General features: G+C 37.6%; 1 protein-coding gene across 1 annotated transcript in view; it reads right to left on the minus strand.

The window, feature by feature from the left end:
• Positions 1-2,372: 2,372 nt before the first annotated feature.
• KCTD8 (potassium channel tetramerization domain containing 8) overlaps positions 2,373-20,797 on the minus strand; it is a 281,251-nt gene continuing 262,826 nt past the window's right edge. The window contains exon 2 of the mRNA XM_002709409.5: positions 2,373-3,709. Coding sequence (XP_002709455.1) covers positions 3,249-3,709 — 461 coding nt within the window. The 3' untranslated portion in view covers positions 2,373-3,248. The remainder of the gene's footprint in view (positions 3,710-20,797) is intronic.

Genomic DNA, 20,797 nt, shown 5'->3' on the forward strand with positions numbered 1-20,797 from the left:
CCAGGAGAGGCATCTGGCTCCTGGCTTCGGATCAGCGCAGTGCGCCGGCCACAGCGGGCCGGCGGCAGCAGCCATTGGGGGATAAACCAATGGAAAAGGAGGGCCTTTCTCTCTGTCTCTCTCTCTCACTGTCCACTCTGCCTGTCCAAAGGAAAAACAATATTTCCATAGAATTAGCAACACAAGCAGTAACACATCAGGTCAGTTGAGTGTCTACTTTATATCCAACAGAAGGTAAACCATAAATACTTAACTTCAGTGCCTGCTTCCAGTCTTCTGACAATCTTTGATGATGATCTAATTGCAATACATATTCCCTAGAAAGGGAGTTTCAGATAGCAATTTTAGTTCAACTCATCTTTAAATTTTTGTGTCATCTTTTCCTTCAGGGAAGACAAGCCATTCTAGTTGCCTCCCTTAATCCCCAGGTTACCCTAAATGAGGCTACACACGTTCTAGCCTCTGGTAAAAGCAAAACATTTTGAAGGAATTAGACCATAAGCTTACTCCAAAGGGCAATAGCTGGTAATTTTGTTTCTTGAATATAAGCCAAATAACTGGTATATGGTAAGTGCTCAAGACACTGTTATTAACATGGATTACCTTCAATATCATGATTCAGAACATTTATCATAATTTAATAAGAATTGTAAAGATAAATAGTCTCACTGGTATTGCTTCTGTTAGTGTAGAGAAATGAAGATCTAAAATTTCTCTGTTACCAAATTCTTTCCACTGTGAATCTATTTGAAGTTCTGTGTTGAGAAAAATTAGAGCAGGGTGAAAAGTATTTCTCATATCTATTTCCTGATCTTTGCCTTCGAGCTTTGTATTACAAGAGGATTGCTTGTGTAATTTACTTGGCTAGGATCCTTTGCCAACTTGCCTCTACTTACACTAGGAAAATTACAAGTATTGATGGGAAATCACAATGCAGGAGGAAGTGGGAAGCTAAGGTAATCTTCCCCCTTCTCTCTTTGCTTTAAGATGCATCTATGCAAGTATCTGTGATCCCATAGGGATTACTGCTTTTAGTAGACATTTTGTACCTCTGTATATTAAATTTCCCATTTCTTACTGCTGACTCCTGGACTCTGGTAAGACAATCACCTTTCGCTTTTTCTCCAACTCCATAAGTAGTGGTTATGCTCTACTTCAATAACATCATTTAAATCTTCTCTATGATATTACTGTCTCTTTAAATATTTAATTATTCCAAAGATCACAAATAGTGATATAGGTAAGATTTGAAATCTGGCAACACAACCAACAAGTCCTATCCACTCATCAGCTTGTAGCCATATCAAGCCACATGGAGACTGCCAACTTCCCAAAATGAAATGCAGAACTCAAGAGGTGTTCTTTTCCTAAAGCTTGTATATAATTCAAAGTAAATCATATATCTTAGATTTCTTTAATATTAGATTATAGATGATGTTTTATATAATTGCACAGTGAGAAAGAAAATACATTAAAAAATGAACAGAGAATTTTTAAAATTTTGAATTGATAGTGTTTATGTTCTTGTATTATACCGAAACAACTGATACCACAAGTGCTGCTTCACTTCCATTTCGACTAACCATGGAGGAAATTGATTTCTATAATGCTTGAAGATATTTTTACCCTTTCTCAGCCTGTACTTTAGTGAAATTTCATGCTATGTTTTTCTTTTTCTTTTCTTGTTTTAAAGGATTTATTGATTGATTTGAAAGGCTGAATTGTAGAGAGAAAAGAAGGGATACAAACATCTTCCATCTCCTGGTTCACTCCCCAAATGGTCACAAGGACCAGGCCAAAGCCAGAAGCTTCACCCAGATCTCCCATATGGGTGCTTAAGTGCTTGGGTCATCCTCTGCTGCCTTTCCAGGTATGTTAGCACAAAGCTGGATTGGAAATAGAGCAGCCGGGACATGAACCGGCCCCCAGAGGGATGCTTTACCTGCTATACCACAATGACAGCCCCACGTATTTCTTCTGTGGAGATGGTGAATTGGAAAGGTGAAATTGTGTGGCATTTGAAAATAGAGCTCATTTCTACATATATGGCCAGGAAAAAGTCACTTTTCATAAAGGTTGATCTTTTAGCTTGCTATTGACATTTTTCTCACTTGATTTGTTAGAGGTACTTTCCCAACTATTTTTAGAGAGACTTTCAATCTGGTTGTCAGCAAAAATGAAATTGTGGGCTAAATATTTATTAATATCAGGGCTCTCTTGAATTGACTCTATCTCCACTGTGAATAACATTTAAATTTGTCAACATCACAACTGAACAGATCTCTCCACAGTGTTGGATTAAAGGAACATGCAAGATAATATAACAATTAAATCTTTTAAAAAAACAGTCAATAGAAATCAAGGAACTCTAATAGGGTTTTTCTTTTTTTTTAATAAATACATAAAGCTCTTTACCATTTCCCTTAATTATTTTGATTAACATGATAATAGAATCTTTCAGGATATCATTTTACCAATTTTCACAGCCTTCTGTAAAAGACTCATTTTACAGAAATAATCATGACTAGCATTAATAGATGAATGTTGGTGCCATAACACAACAATATAAGGCATATTTACACCATCTTTACACACAGAAACATCATACACATACACAAAAATCACAGACCCAGAACGAACAAAATTCAATCTCCTAGACAGCTTACATTTACAGGTTTTGTCTGAAACTTTTTTTTGCTTTATTTATTGTAATTTTTCTTTCCAAGCAACAAATAGGTCTTCCTATTTCTTGTGATTTATTTGTAACATTATGCTCATGCAAAAATGATACTTGTTTTATTGCATTAACATTTAAACAGTTTTAGAGTTGAGTTCTAAAACCATCATCTAAAATTTTACTTGATGTTACTTCATCCATATTGTCATTTTCATTGATGTGATATGATGATTTGATTTTGGTGAGTTAAAAAATGACAAACATGTCTAGTTGACCACAGTTCAAAAATCAAGATTCTAAGCTTCTTGATCATGCACATTTTACTTCCATTCTTGCAAAACGGGTTAAATTAGATACACCATTTTGATTCAATATTTATTGGTTTCATTTTTTAAATGTTTCTAAAAACAGCAACAACAAAAAGAATAGAAGAAAATACTGTCCCACATCCACTTTTCACAAAAAAGAAGAGCAGCAAGAATCACACTGACCATTGTTAGGCTATCAGTCAGGTGGTGATACAGTAATAAACACTGGATGCCATCTCAATACTGCAGGAATATGATCATTACTATAACCCGTACTTCTGCAACAGTTCAGACTGCCATTGGCGTTTGCGTTCTGGAAAATAATCTGGAATGTGGATCTTTTTAAAATCCTGAATGCACTTTTTCATTTCTTCTTCCACAGTTAGCTTCTCACAGACTTTCTTTTTGGACAGATTTGTTTCTCGGGACTTGCTGATGAGTGTCTGAAAGAGTTCACTGTTTCTGCGTTTGTCTGGTGGGGGCATCCACTGCACAGGTGCTTTCTTGGAGGGGCGATCCAATGTTAAAGTGTTAGGTTGGTGAGCTGCTGCCTGCTGGGCATTGGGCGGGTTGTCCTGGGGAGTGCTGGCCTCAGAGTGGCTGTCGCAGCTGGAAGTGGAAAGCTCATTACAGGAAGTCCCACTTTCACTTCCTTTATCTGTGACTTTGTCATTTTTCCTATCTTCATGTTCTTGTTTGGGTGACACTATTTTCTGAGGGGGTCCTAAGAAGAAAAAAAAAGTAAAACATAAGAAATGGGAGGGAGAAATGAAATGAATTTCATTTCTATTTTCTATTTTAAAGCAAGATTTGTTTAACTTAAGAAAATGCTGTTGCATTAGCCTATACCTGAGGGATAAATACAACACCTGGGGCCTTTATTGTACATTGAAATATGTAGCATGTTGATTATTTGTAATTATAAAATTGGAGAGTTTGATTATGAGTATTTCTGTAGCTTCACACTGAAAAGAAGGTTTTTGTTCATTTATTTTCGAGTTGCTGAAACTTGAAAATACCATATGTAAATATTTTGATAGGTTTATATCTGTTTGACACTTAGCTCACTTCTGTTTTGGCCATACTCTGTGTCCTTTGTGCATACATTGCCACTGTCAAAGCATGAAAGCAAGATTGCTCTGCGTTACAAAATAGCAGTATTCTCCAGGCCCAGAGGTGCTATGTCATCACTTATATTTCCAAATGGTAGGCTGGTTTAAATTTTATTCGCAATCTCTTAATCTCATTTCCTGTGTATTTCCATGGAAACAATTATGAATGTGCAAATAAGATTTTATATATTTTACACATATATATATATATATAAACACACACCTAATATTATGGTAAGAAAATATAGTTGAAATATAGTATTCTCCTAAAATACAAGGCTTACCATGGAAGTATATTACCTAGGAGGACAATTTTCAGAACATGATAGCTTGCCAAGATAATTATTTCAAATAAGCAAACACTTTATTTTCAGGCGAGAGCATATTTTATTCTCCTTGACTGTGCTGCAGAACTAGGATCTCCATTTAACATTTATTGAATGCCTCCATACACTCAGAGCTATAATAAAACCTCAATTAAATGGAGCCTGAACACTCAGAAGTCTAGGGGACTCAAATCTCATTTTTTTTTCTTGGAGTCCATTTTTGTGAACAAGCTGTATACATAATGGGGGTAAAGGCATCAGTGTCCTTTAAGCAACTGTTCAAGGGATTCTGTTGTGCAGCCAGAATGGAGAACAACCCATCTAATTCAGAGGGTCTCAATCAAGGCTGCTTACTGCAGTCACCTGGAAAGCTTGATTGTTGATGTCTTGGAATTAGTGTAGACATCTGATTTAATGGAGAGCCACCTGGACATTGGGCCATTTAATACATCCAGATGATTGTGATATGCAGTTAAGATTATGAGCCATTGCTCAGTATAATATGCAGGTCCCCAAAATTTCATGGGAAAATGGAACCAAAAGATAAGTTTACTTTGGTGCAAAAAATTAGAAATCTAGACTTTTTTTCAAAATTTGCAATTTCCCTGAACTTTGGGAAGACCTCTCATATAATTAACATAGTTTGAATTTCTCAGACAAATCAACAGAAATACTTTTCCTAAAAACACCTACTATTGCAACACACTACTCTTTGCTCTCACCAGTCTTCCTATTTAAAATCAGAAGAAACAAAAATTGATACCAAATATTAGTACATAAAAACTTAAGAAAGCTTGGAATGGACAACTGGTCTAATGGTTAACATGCTACTTGGGATGTGTGAATCCCATATCAGAGTGCCTGGTTTTTAATTACAGCTCTGCTCCTGATTCCAACTTTCAACTAATGTACATCCTGAAGGGCAATAGGTGATGGCTCAAACAATAGGGTCCCTGCCACCAAAAGGGATGGGAGATCTCTGTATCCCTCTGCCTGTCAAATATAATTAGTAACTAAAATGTTTAACAAATGAAAGTGCTTGAAAAATTCTTGTATAATGGAAATATTCTATATCTTGATTGTGGGTTTGGTTACAGGACTGTATGTCTTTGTGAAAATCGACAGAATTTCACACTTAGGATGAGTACATTTTCTGTACGTAATTGATACTGAAATTAACTGGAACCCTCTTCCCCAAAAAAGTAATAAAATCATATATGCACCTATTTGAGGAAAGGGCTTAATCAATATTTCAAACTTTGTCCACAATATGATAAAACTAGAACAATGCTGATGCATGTGACTGGTAGATTAGAAAGTGCAGTAATACATTCAGAAGTATTTATAGCCAGGGAGGTTTTTTTATTATTTTTTTTTATTTTTTGACAGGCAGAGTGCACAGTGAGAGACAGAGAGAAAGGTCTTCCTTTGCTGTTGGTTCACCCTCCAATGGCTGCCGCAGCCAGCGCGCTGTGGGCTGCGGCCGGCCCACCGCGCTGATCCGATGGCAGGAGCCAGGTACTTATCCTGGTCTCCCATGGGGTGCAGGGCCCAGGTACTTGAGCCATCCTCCACTGCACTCCCTGGCCACAGCAGAGAGCTGGCCTGGAAGAGGGGCAACCGGGACAGAATCCGGCACCCCCACAGGGACTAGAACCCAGTGTGCCAGTGCCGCAAGGTGGAGGATTAGCCTAGTGAGCCGCGGCGCCGGCCTAGCCAGGGAGTTTTTAAAACATGTTGGTTTTGCTATTGTTGATTCCCCTGCAGTTTTTATTTACTATAGAAAGAGTGGGAATGAAGTTCAGGAATGGGGTGGAAAGGAAGCACTGCTGATGCTGCTAGAGTTACTCAGATCCATTCTCTTCTCTCCCCAGTCTTGGTGGCTGCTGGGAACAGACTATGTCCTTAGGCTCCTTGCCTCTGGCTTCCAGCTGGAATCAGCCCGTGAAAAGGCCCTCACTCCCATTCTATCCCACTCCAGGATTGTCATGATCTGGTTGTGCTCCTGGACCAATCAAGAACCTCTTTGCATCTCCCTCTTTGTTGACTGACCCTCCTTCCTCCTCTACCACCTCTTTCCCATTCTCCATTAAATAGAGGGTCATACCTTCAGGTCTATAGGGTTTGACCATGTGCACTGTAATCTGCCATGGAGTACTGACCACACTGTTGTAAACTCGCATACCCCAGAGTACTCTCTCTTTCTTCTAGGCCCATTGACTGATGATCCTCACCAGTCATCAGCTGTCCTTTCCTTTGACCGCAGGAGTGTTGCCTGAAGGACCAGGTTTTAGTGGCAGTCAATTTTAGGGATAATAATATTGAAACATATTAGGTGTAGAGTCCCACTCTTTTGGATTCAAATTCTGCTCTTCAGCAAATACTAGGCTTGCAGCTTTGAGCAATCAGCTTCTCCACGTTTTAATTCATTCATCTATAAAACAGGTTAAACTATTTTCCTCAAGGAGCACCACGTAAAAAGGTTTAGTACAATGAATGTCAACAAGAAGAGTATATCAAGTTACATCTGTGGAAAATTTTTGATGTACATATGCTCATGCCTGTCTCTGGAGATTTTATTTCAGGGTGTTGAAGGTTTGTATGTATATAATTATGCATATGTGGGGGTGCTGGAGATGAAGCATTTACCTAATTATGTTTTTGCATGAATCTGATCCAAGCAAGCTTGCAACTCGCTGCTCTAATACAACAGAAGATATGCATTTTTACACAATCTTCTGCAATTACATTAACAAAAATTTCAATCAACTGAATCTATTGTTTTCTTTCCTGATGATGACTAAAGTATTAAATCGCAAGGACCTGAGCAAACCAATTACATCTCAGGATAGATGAGTGATGAGAAAAATAATTTCCTGTTAGTATGTAAGAGATTGAATGTTAGAGTTATTAAGGCAAGAAAGAAAGACCATCAAAGTAACACAGAAGAGGAAGAGAAAACTAGCTAATGCCAAAGCAAATTCTTCATTCTTTTTCTATTAATCAGAGAAACAAGCTTAATGGAAGACACCAGCAAGGATACAGAGTTCACATATAAAGTCCATATGTCAACAAGATAAGTTGTATTTAGATATTATACCTAATGCATCACAATTTACTGATAAGCAAAAGGTTCCCTCCCAGTGATGTGGGAAAGCTTAGATAGATAATTTTAAGTACATTTTCTGGAAGCCACACCTCCTTCCTCTGTGTTGCCATGTTCACCTACCTGTCAATCAGAGGACCCCTCACCAGGAAGTACTTCCTCTTACCTGGGACCTGGGGCTGGTACCACATAAATACTTCTGTTTTTCTGAGCTCATAAAATGCTAGAAAGAACAGAAGCTCTCTTTCTTGTGGGCTCAGGATGAACAGAGCAGGGAGTGATATTTCCCATTTTTGGCTCCACTTTCCTGAAATAAAGTCCTAATGGGCCTGTGTATTTTTCTCACACTGCATGCCATGCTTAGGTCTGTACTTAGAATTCATCTCTAAGTAAAAAAGCAAGAGTCTGAAAAATTAAGTTAGGCCCAACCTAGCTCACAACACCAATAAACTCAAAGATACTCTAGAATACAGAATATGTGTTGATGGAAACCAACTGCTCTTGTAGTGCAAAATAGATCAAGAAAGACTTCTTTGAAGAAGACACCCATGTGCTAGGATTGGGAGAAGACACATGAAGTATAGGTGAATTCCGTTCTGATGAAGTTCTCAGGATTACTCTGTCACAAAGTTGGTGATGACAAAAATGTGCAGAGAAAAAAGACTGCATATGCATGCCCAAGGATCCTTATCATTTTCTACTAAGATGAGTTGAGACACACTTCATATCATATGTCTTCTAACTGAATTCCTTATAATAGTGTTCCCCCCAATTCAGTCTCCATTTCCTTTGTCACTAATTTTATGATTTCCCTTTTTTTTCCCTTCCCACCACTGATGACAAATAAGATGAATCAGACTATGGTCAGAAAAATAGTCTGTTTAATGTTATTATTAATTATTTAAAATGCATGAGGAATTTTAGAATCTCTCTCAATATAGATGTTTTGATTTATGAAAAGTATGTTGGGGATTGCATTTACTATGATTTTAGGAACTTCTTAACAAAAACTTACAATAATTACACATTAATGAGAATGAATAATTGCATATAATTTTATATTTTACTATTCCTATTTAATAGTAAATCTTTAGGCAAGTTTGGCTCCTACTCAAAACAAAAAGATTTGGGGCCGGAGCCATGGCTCACTTGGTTAATCCCCCACCTGCGGCGCTGGCATCCCATATGGGTGCTGAGTTCTAGTCCTGGTTGCTCCTCTTCCAGTCCAGCTCTCTGCTGTGGCCTGGGAAGGCAATGGAGGATGGCCCAAGTGGTTGGGCTCCTGCACTGGCATGAGAGACCAGGAAGAAGCACCTGGCTCCTGGCTTCTGATCGGTGCAGCACTGGCCATAGTGGCCTTTTGGGGAGTGAACCAATGGAAGGAAGATCTTTCTCTCTCTCTCTCTCTCTCTCACTGTCTATAACTTTACCTGTCAAATAAAAAAAATTCTAAAAAAAAAACAACAAACAAACAGGTAAACAGGTTTATATTATGACTTAGGGGAGAATGCTTCACTTTATTTTGTCCACATTTTAAATGTAATGTATGACAGTTCTCTGGATAAATCATTAGAAATGACTAATAGTCTCCCTTTGATTTATGCAAGCATTCAAAATTGCTACTTGATTAAGCACACCTTAAATCAGGATTGATAAGTTAGTGGATTCAAATTGGAACTAAGATACAATCACTTAAGCTGATTTATGCCTTTTTTATGGTATGAAATTGAGAAAAATAGATCAATTGAGAAGAAATAATGATTTACTCTAGCTGCATAGTTTGCTTGTGGATGCCTGATAATTGTAGACTTGCAAGGATCATTTGCAACCTTAATTTTACATAATTCCACACAATAGTCCAAAGCCAGCTGAAATTCCTTAAGCACAAATGATACTTTAAGTATCTCTAAGTTTTACACATATGGAAACAAGCATGACTGTTGAAAATTCTATTTCTTTCAAATAGTAATAGAATCAAATATACACCTGAATGATCATTGTGAAAGCATTTTGCCCCAGGGCACCAGTGAAACCTAGGTTGAAGAAGGGAATGCAAATGTCCTGTGGTGTCTCATCAGCTAAATTTTTTCCAACATGTAAAGAAACTCATCACTAATTACTAAATTGTAAGCAACAAATCAGTGATTGAGCAAATCTCACATCCATGTAATATTTACTTTCTAAAAAAGAGTTAACTATTTTAAAGTATCCAATACATAGTTACAGATAGAAATTTCAACTATTGAGAAAATGAATAAAGTTTTCATTTGGTGATTTGCCATGAGAGAGTCTACCAACCCAAGAATATTCTATCCACTGAGTATTTTCCAGTGGGACAGACAGCCCTATTTAAGACCTATAAGCCAGCTACCTAGCTCTCCACAATTCCATCTGAAAGAACAGTCAGTACACACACATACACATACACACATGCACACAATTATACTCATTATGTTCGCATTTTCATCATTGTGAAAATTACTATGGAAGATCTGGGTTACAGTGTGGCTCTGAAATTCCAAGTAAGCAAATACTTTTTGTGCTGCTCCTAGAACTTCTCTGATATTTTGTCTTTGATGGTTAATATTTTAGGGATTACCCTTAAGTCTTTTTGTTGTTGTTGTTGTTGTTACAATACTAATTCTAAACGAGGATCTGCATAGGAAGGAATTTTCCAAGCTATAAAGTCCAAGATTTAAAGATTAAATATTAAATGTTTGAAAGTTACCATGAGTCAAAATAACCTCCTAGAATGGGGAAACAAAGTCAATTTTCATTAAAATACTCCAAAGAATTGCAGAGTTCAAGGATGACTTTCTATATACTTACTGACATGTTGTCCTAGAAGACAATATCAACTCATGCCTGTTTAGTGACAGCTATAAAACACCAGTTTTGAGAATAATTAAAGCAGCATAAATCAGACTGTGGATTTATGTCTCAGTTCAATAACTTTAGGTTTGTTTCCTTAGTCAAGTTACTTTCCTTGAGCCTTGGTTTCCTCATGTTTAAATGTCTAAGAATTGTTGACAGGATGGGATCAGCAAACATATATAAAGTACTCTGAATGAGTCTGGCATGTATACATGCTATTTAGCCTTGACATGGCAAATTTACTTACTTGTATATTGAGAGAACTGACTGAAGAATTCAAATACTCCCATTTTAATTATAGCTCTGCACATATTACCTATGCATATACAAGGGATATTCAAAGAGTTTATGGAAAGCACATATGAAAAAGCATAGATTAAAAATTTGCACCAAAATAAACATATTTTAATTTCATTTTCCACACAAATTTTTAATACTCTCATGTGAACTGTAGGCAAATATCTTAGTTTCTTTGGTTCTTCATTTTTTATAAATTAAAATCAGAATAGCAATTGAAATTGAAATCAGAATAGCAATATCTAGTCACATGGTTAGGGTAAGAATCAAATAAGATAATAAATGTGAAAGAACAGTGTAATCTGTAAAGTTTTACATACATAAACATATATTATCAGTTTTGGTCTATAATAATCTTTAGTTATGTTTTGTATATATATATGTGCATATATATATATACAATTTTGGTTTGAGAAGCTAAGTATTAGATTTTAATATCCAAAAATATATATTTAAGAAAATAAAACAAAAGCGTCTGTTATAGGTTACTCAAAATGTATGAACTAACAGCAAAAGTAAAAACATTAGGTAAAATAAAACAAATGGAAGGTACCACAATGGTTTAAATCTAGCAAAATTCAGCAAAACAATGATTTATGTTAATTTCATTGTAGACAGTGAGACAAAAGAAGGAAAATATAGCTTATATTGTGGTTTAGAAACTAAATGTCTGGCCAGCGCTGCGGCTTACTAGGCTAATCCTCTGCCTGCGGTGCTGGCACACTGGGTTCTAGTACTGGTCGGGGCGCCGGATTCTGTCCCAGTTGCCCCTCTTCCAGGCCAGCTCTCTGCTGTGGCCAGGCAGTGCAGTGGAGGATGGCCCAAGTGCTTGGGCCCTGCACCCCATGTGAGACCAGGAGAAGCACCTGGCTCTTTGCTTCAGATCAGCGCGGTGCGCCGGCCGCAGCGCGCCGGCCGCGGCGGCCATTGGAGGGTGAACCAACAGAAAAGGAAGACCTTTCTCTCTGTCTCTCTCTCTCACTGTCCACTTTGCCTGTAAAAACAAAAAAACAAAACAAAACAACAAAAAAAAAACAAACAAAAAAACCTAAATGTCAAAATTTTTTGTCTTTAAAAAGGCTACAATGAAATCTGTACTGTGGTGCAGTGGGTTAAAGCCCCTTACTGTAGTGCTGGCATCCCATATGGGTGCAGGTTCTAATCCCAGCTGCTCTACTTCCAATACAGCCCCTTGCTAATGCACCTGGGAAAGCAGCAGAGGTGACCCAAGTCCTTGGGCTCCTGCACCCACATGGGAGACCCAGATGAAGTTCCTATCTCCTGGCTTCCTATCGACTCAGATCCGACCATTGTAGCCATTTGGGGAGTGAACCAGTGGATGGAAGCCCTCTCTATCTGTGTCTCTACCTCTCTCAGTAATTCTTTCAAATAAATAAAATAAAATCTTTTAAAAAATAAACAAAGTAAGAAAACCACATGATTTCTGAGTAATTCTGTGTATGGGCATATTTATTAAAAGTTGTTATATTTTTCTTTGAATACACAAGCATTTCCAAATGAAATATATGTGTATAACTGCGTACTTGAAAAAACCCTTTATTTTAAAATCTTTATCTGCCTAGTAATGATAAAAAAAAAAAAAAACTCGGTATATAAAATGAGTATGCAACAAGCACAATTGCCAGAGGGAAAATTACTCTTTAATCACATTAAACTCAATGGTGTGTGAATGGGTATATGTAACTTCAACAGAATGAACCAGTCTACCTAAGTATTAGCACCACATATTTCTAAGTTTTAAGTAGCTGTATATCAGGGGGAGACCCTATATTTGGTTCCACGAATATCTGTTTAGTACCTACTGTGTACAAGGATTATTATTAATATTAATTACAAGGGGAGGGGCATATACACATGAGCAAGCATGTGTGTACACACACAAACAACACAAATACAGTCCTGATATCTAGTAGTTCAGGCCTGAGGTGACAAATGCAGATGTAATCAAAGTTTGAATAAGGCATGCAGGAGGAATGTAAAGTGTAATGTGACTGGAGTGAGATAAGGAATGGGAGCACTTTTTAACATCAATAGAATTCCTATACTACATTGAAACTCAGAGGTTACACAGGAGATGTGCTCATCTTAGAAACAGTAATTGAAAGCCGGCGCCGTGGCTCAATAGGCTAATCCTCCACCTTGCGGCGCCGGCATACTGGGTTCTAGTCCCGGTCGGGGCGCCGGATTCTGTCCCGGTTGCCCCTCTTCCAGGCCAGCTCTCTGCTGTGGCCAGGGAGTGCAGTGGAGGATGGCCCAGGTGCTTGGGCCCTGCACCCCATGGGAGACCAGGAAAAGCACCTGGCTCCTGGCTCCTGCCATCGGATCAGCGCGGTGCGCCGGCTGCAGTGGCGGCCATTGGAGGGTGAACCAACGGCAAAGGAAGACCTTTCTCTCTCTGTCTCTCTCTCTCACTGTCCACTCTGCCTATCAAAAATTAAAAAAAAAAAAAGAAACAGTAATTGAATGAATAAAGATTAAATCGTAAATGAAAAAAATGGAACTTATTTATTTATGTTGTCCAGACTTCACTGAAATTATTTATCTACTTTTATGAGTAATGGAAATTCAGTTTTATCACTGAATAAATAATATTAACAAAATTGTAAGTAAATGTAATGCAGCATTAAGAAAAAATGTGAGAAAAAATAATTGTTTACTGAAATATATACTGACGAGGTTTCAAAAATCAATTTTTTATAAAAGATCATTTTACTTATTTATTTGAAAGAGAGGAAGAAGAAGAAAGAAGAAAAAAATGAAGAGGAGGAGGAGGAGGAAGAAAATAAAGAAGGATGAGGAGGAGGAGGAGTAAGAGGAGGAAGAGGGGAGGAAGAAGAAGGGGAGGAGGAGGAAAAAGTGAGAGAGGAAGGTAGGGAGGCAGGGGAGGGGAGGAGAGGAGAGGAAAGAGCATCCAATCACTGTTCACTCCCCAACAGCTGGGCATAGCCAGTCTGAAGCCAGGAGCCAAGAACTCGATCCAGGTCTCCCACATAGAGGTAGTGGTCCAAACACTCAGGCCATCATCCACTGCCTTCCCAGTTGCATTAGCAGGGAGCTGAATTGGAAAAAGAGTAGCTGGGAGTGGAATCTGCATTTTAAGATGAGATGCTGGAGAAGCAATCTGCTGAACCATAATGCCACCTCCTCAAAATATCATCTCAATGCCTTCCTCTCAAAAATTCAAAGCCTGTTTCAAATGTTGCATTCAGCATACAACTTTTAATGCTTGTATTTAGATGTGATTTCTTGGGATTTCTTACTCTCCTAATAACCCATAGCAGTTCGTTTGAATCTATGTCAAAATACTGAGAAAATTTTGTCTTTAACTATCATCCTACTATTCTTATTTAAACATTTCCCCATGTGTTATCCCTGTAAAATACACACACACACACACACACACACACACTCATACATACCACTGTAGTCATGTATGGGGCACAGATTATTTTATATTTTTGAATTTCCTGAAGCATCACCCCATGGCAAGGTCTGTAAAAATTTAGTACCTGTCAAACTGAATTAAATGATATTAGCATCATCTTCAAAGCAATGTCTAAGCACACAGGAGATGTTTTATTTCTAAAGAGGCACTCGTCTTTGTGTGGTGTTTTAACTAGAAAAGATAAATCCCTGTAGAACTCGTGGCTGGCAGTTGGAACACCACTTGGCTTGCCTGTCTCCTGTATCTGAGTACCTCTGTTCATGTCCTCATTCTGCTCTCCATTCCAGCTTCCTGCTAACATACAGGAGGCAGAAAGTGAAGGCTCTGATGGTTGCATCTCTGCCACTGATGCAGGAGACCTGCATTGAGTTCTGGGCTGCTGGCTTTGGCCTGGCCCATCATCAGGTGGCTTGGGTTTGACCTAGGCACTCTGTTATGGGATGTGAGTGTCCCAAGCAGCAGATTAATTGGTGTACCACACACCTGCTCTGTCATTCCTTATTCCTGATGTTAGAGTTTTATTCACTTTCCTAGACATCCACCTTCTAATGACCTCCTTTTTCACAGGCACATAGTATATTAGAAAGGTGATTTATCTGGTTTTCAAACTTGTGGACATAAGCCCCTGCCTGGTTGTTCCATATCTATAAAACATGGATCATAACACCGGCAAGGTGCTTGGCAAGGATTAATGAAATGTTGTCTCTATAACATGCCTGATGGCTCTGGGAGGGAAAAAGAAAAGGTGCTTTGCAAACCTAGGCAGAGGGTTCACTTATGATGTTCTGTGTAAAACAAATTTATATGAACATAAAACATTGCTGGTGGTAAATTATTGTTGCCTGTTGTACACTAATAGCTGTACTAAGCCAGTGAAAACTTTGGTGATAACAGGGAAAGCAGAGGTTGTGAGGAGGCCAGCAAAACAAAACAGGGTAACTTAGGTTCCATAAGCAGAAGCAACTGAAGCAGCAAGTACCTAATTGAGAAGATTTTCCTTTATTGGATCTCTTTAGATGCTGAATGCTTGCTTGCCAATAAATGCTTACAAGTACTCCCAACAATGTGCAGCGAGATACTGCTCCTTGTAGCTGCCAAACCATTCATTGTGAATACTGTCTTTTTCTTCACTTTGAGACTGATAAGAGTGTCCTTTATAGGGGTAGCTCGGTGCAGAAATCACTATGATGAACGGAAAATGGAAGCATACACGTGCATCACAGGAGTTTAATTTCACTTTGTGGTACAATAAAAACAATGCTTAGCCTTTGGAAACACCGAAACTGTACTTGAAGTTCTGACACATACTAATAGGTGTCAAAATAAATCTTTGAGACTAATTATCCTATTCTGCTTATGAAGGAATTAAAAATATGTCTCTTTCCTCTTGGGGTGGTTAAGTCAAAATATGTATGAGAAAGCACTCTGTAGAAGGCTAAGACATGGCTCTAGAAAAGGTTGCAGGTCCTAATCCCTGGAATCTATAAATGCTAACTTAGACAACAAATATCTTCAAAGATGTGAATAGGGGTTTTGAGGTACACTGTCATTCTGCATTATCCAGAGGCATCCTAAGTTCCATCATAGGTATCCTTACAAGGGGGAGGCAGAGAAAGATCTGATGCACACAGAGAAGGAAGGAGCAAGATGACCACAGAGTCAGAGATGCGGCTGATGGAGCTGCAAATATATGGGTGCTGGCAGCCACCAGAACGTGGAAGAAGCAACAGATTTTCAGGAGCCTGTGTAGCCCTGCTGACGCCTCAATTTCAGCTCAGAGAAACTGATTCCAAACTTTGTGCCTCTGGAGCTCTAAAAGAATACACTTCTTCTTTTTTTAAAGTGAACAAGTTTAGGGTAATTTGTTATAACAGTCATTGGACACTGACCCAAGTCCATTCAATCTAAGGCATGGCCCTTGATAGATGTTGAAATGTTATCTTACATAAGTTAACATAATTAATTCTTAGTTTCTCCCTCAAAATAAAATCTTTTTCATGCTCTGCCTCCTGGACATCCTGTCACTGTTTCAGTTCTAATAAAAATATGCCCAGAACATTTTGTATTATAAATCATTCTGTGGTGGGGGTCTGGCCTAGCATTTAAGATACCAACTGGGATGACTCTGTCTCCAAATCAGAGTGCCTAGACTTGAATCCTGGCTTTCTCCTAATTTCAGCTTCCAGCTACTGTGCACCCTATGGGGCAGCAGGTGACAGCTCGAGCAGTTGGTATTCCCATGAGACACTTTGGTTGAGTTCAAAGCTCCTGGTTTTGGCTTGGCCCATCTTTGGCCATTGTGAGCATTTGGTGAGTGAACCTGTGGATGGGAACTTTCCCTTTCTGTTTCTCTAACAAACAAATAAATACAATTACATTTTAAAAATCTAAAAAATGTTATTCTACTTTGAGGTGTCACAATTGTCATAAAACTCCTGAATTCAGCCATAATTTGTTGTTTCAAATTATGTTATCCCCTGGTCCCCTTTTTATCTTCTGAGGCAACACAGAATGAATTGAGCCGCCTCTTTCAACTTAGAGCCCTTAACAATTTGGAAAACTGATTTAAGTTCTTGATTTCTCCCAATAATATAAGTTCAACTATTAGCTGAATGTTTGTAGTCTCATTGTCTCATCTCTGTTCTCACTGTTTTCTCTCTTTCAACAAATCCACAAACATAGCCATGGCTCTACCCATTCTAACACATGGGCGTGCGCGAGTGCACAAACATGCACACACACACACAATCACAGAGCTATCTTCTTATCAATAACTGACTCCACACTCATCTCTAGCACTTAATAATATTTTGAAGCTTCAGCCCCGTGGTTTTTATGGCTTCTGGACATCTCCTAAACTTTATAAAACACGTTTAGAAACTTCACAGAGAGAGGGAGAGACTGAAAGAGACAGAGAGACATCTTCTGTCAGCTGATTCAGTTCCCATTTGGCCACAATGGCTGGGGCTGGCCGAGATCTGGAACCTGGAGCCTGGAGCTCCATCTGTCTCCCATGTGGATGGCAGGGTCCCAAAGACTTTAGTTTTCTGCTGCTGCTTTCCCAGGTGCATTAGTGGGGAGCTGGATTAGAGGTGGGGCAGTCGGGACTCCAGACAACTGTCATTTGATATGCTGGGATCTGAGATGGCAGCTTAACCTGACCTGTCACATCCCTGGTCCCAACAAAACTGATTTTTGTTTGCTGATATTTGTATCTTGCAAATTTGCTGAATTTACTCATACATTCTAACCATTGTATTTTTCTGAGAACTTCAGGATTTTCTCTACTTAAGATCATGCTATGTGTGAACAGAGATAATTTTAAATATCCTTTTCCAATTTGTTTGTCTTTTTATTTTTAAAAATTGTTTTAGCTATGACTTCCAATACTATGTTGCATACAAGTGGTGACAACAGTTATCCTTGCATTTTCATGATCTTAGAAGAAAAGCTTTCAATTTTCATCATTGAGTATGATCCAAAACACCGAAAAGTTCTGTGCTTTAATGCATCCCAGGGGTTTCCTGCTACTGAATCACCCAGACTCTTTGCCTCTCGGCCTCATCCTTATCAGCAGTCATGGAACTGGCATGGTAATGATTAGCCTACTCTAGATTACAAATCTGGAACTGAAACTTGGGGGAGAGGGAGGTGGGGAGGGAGAGGAGGAGAGGGGGAGAGTGGGAGAGGAAGAGATACATCTTCTATCTACTACTTCACTACCTAAATACTCACAATATCCAGGGTTGATACAGGCCAAAGCCAGAAGCTTGGAGTACCAGAAACCTGGAGTCTCTCATGTGGGTGGTAAGGACCCAAGACTTGAGTTATTCTGTGCTGCTTTCCAGGGTGTGCATTAGCAGGAAGCTAGAATTGGGATCAGAGTTAGGACTCAAACACAGGCATTTTGATATGGAATGTGAATGTCATAGTGATGCTTAACCACCCCTGGCAAGCATTGTAGACCAAATAAAAAATAAAAATATTACAAGAAAAATTCCTTTTATAAACCTATTTAAATATCTTATTGGATGGAATATGAAATACAACTGAAACATCTTTTCCAAAGGCCAGTGGTATGATATGTTAGTTCTGTTTGCTGTTGGGGAACTCTAGTATTTAATGCTTATTAATAAATAAATAATATTTTATACTCACTTTAAGCTACTCATCAAAAACAGTTGGGGAAGTTGAAAGAATTATCTAGAAAAGATATAAGCCATTTGATTTAGGAGTGAATCATTGTGATTTTAATATATATATATTTTTTTATATAATTTAAAGATCCCCTACGGTTTATTATTATTCTACTAACAAGGTCAGATATTATTGGCCCTGTTGTTACTATGATTATTGGCTTGGATTGGATTCCTCATCCATTCCTGCATGCTGGGGGGAAAAGATATGTTTCAAGAGCAGGTAGAGGTGCAAGGTAAACACAAAGACATACTACATACTCATGCACGCACACAACCAATACATGCTTCGTTCTGCAAGTGTGGCTAACTACGGAAAGCATTATGTAAACTATAGTTTATAGTGAAATAAGTGTTTTACACCATCACATATTAAAATGTTACTATGTATCACCTTTTCCTATATAGCTACTAATTCAAAAGACATAATGAGCTGAAAGAAACACTTTCAGGAATGGAATCAATACATGTTATTTAGTCTATATTTCACCAGGTTGACAGTTGCAATATTTAACATTTATTGAGTGCTTGCTATGGTTCAGGCTTAGGGCACTATATATACAGCACGTCATTTATAGGTCACAGTTACCTAATAAAGCAGGTGCCTATTATGCCTATTTTACACAAGAGGGAACCAAGGCTTGCAGAGGTTATGAAACTTGACAGGGCACAACTGGAAGTGGCAGTTACAGCATTCTGATTCAGACCTATTTGACCTCAGAGCTTCTGCTGACTTAAACTCTGAGATATGCTGCCTCAAAAATCCTGAAAATTATATTACAATAAGCTCCCTTGAAATAATAAACGGAAACTACAGTTACTCACAATCCTCATAGGATTGAACTGAGATGCATATCTGAAAATTTAGGCATAAAAGGGCTTAACTGTACCTGAGTGTTATCATTTATTTAGATCATGTGCTATACTGTATGATTTCTCACCATATCTAGCTATTTTAACAAAAAGAAATTTAAAAGGCTATACACATGAAAATGTAGACTGTGCTTTCTAACTCAGTTTATTGTGATCATTACTAGATCAAATCACTTTAATCAAGCAATTTCTATTTAGCAAACTCATTTTTTGCCCATTTCAAAACAAATGCTAAGGTTGTAATATCCTCTGCAATGCATATTTTTATTTATTTAAATCAGAAAAAGTAAGGCTATATTACATTAATTAGAGGGGCCTGCCAAAAAAAAACTATAAATAAAAATGAAATTATTTACTGTGAAATTAGGAAAATAGGGATTGATGAAGGAATAATTTTAGAACTTGTGACCTGTCAGACACTTCTAATTTCTAGAATATCAGAGTTACATTTGGACAATGAGGATTCTCTAAACTTAAACCTTCCAACAGTGTGTACCCTCTTGATCAGTCAAGGTTCTGACTTAAAGCCAGACATGTCTACTCAAAACTTTCATAGCCTAATTAAATAATGAGTAGATTCTGTCAGTGGTGAGCTGCCTTGAACTTTTCATGTCACTTCATAGTGTACTTTATTGTAAGCCTAATATTTCAATAGCAGAAGTAATGTCAATCTTTCTGACATTAAAGTCTAATAAATTAAAAGACTGAGAAGTGCCACAAATTAAACCATTACAAGATAAAAAGCTGTAGTGGTAAAACCTATTTATATCAATGGAAATGGTTGTGTCAAGGAAGGACTTGCACTGAAAATACGTTTGGAAATGGTATTTAATTATACAACATGTTAGTGATTATTCATTAAAGCATGAAGATAGCACTGGTAACAGAATATGCCTTGGTATGAAAATACTGAAAAGTTTTCCATAAAGTGCTGATAACAAAGAGTTCACAGAAATGAATATTCTGCTTTGATTCCATGCAGTTCAATGAAAGTGGTCAGACGTGTTTTTTGTTCACCATAGCAATTACTTAAAGATTTATGAGCTTTGTGAATGAAAAAATAAAGTGTATATTTCTTGTGTAATGAAAATTTCTATTACAATAAAGTAAATTGCATGTATAATTACTTAACTACAAGGATTAATAATAAAGATTACTTATTAATTAGTAGTTATTATTTATAATTAAATTGATTTCAATACAATTGTGAAGGTATACTGCATCACAGAAGTGATACACACACACACACACATACTCACACTCACAAACACAGAAAACTTAAACCAAAGGTTAAGGAATCGTTCTTTGCTTCAATAGCTAGCTATAATCTATTTGTTTTTAATATGTTGTGAATGGTTTTCTAAGCAAAAGTTGCTGGGTCAAGGACAAAGACACTATAGAAGACTGAAAAGGTTCTGTTAGTAAAAATCAAAGAAAAAAATAAGAATTTTTAACAGTTGTTTTTATTGGTCTTTTTCTATGAATTTGTCCTTTTTGATTTCAATAGCAAAAATATACTTGTAACCAGGAAAAAAAAATCACAATTAAATCCTCAGTATCAT

The sequence above is a fragment of the Oryctolagus cuniculus genome, chromosome 2 (assembly GCF_964237555.1).
Source record: "Oryctolagus cuniculus chromosome 2, mOryCun1.1, whole genome shotgun sequence".
Taxonomy (NCBI): Eukaryota; Metazoa; Chordata; class Mammalia; order Lagomorpha; family Leporidae; genus Oryctolagus; species Oryctolagus cuniculus.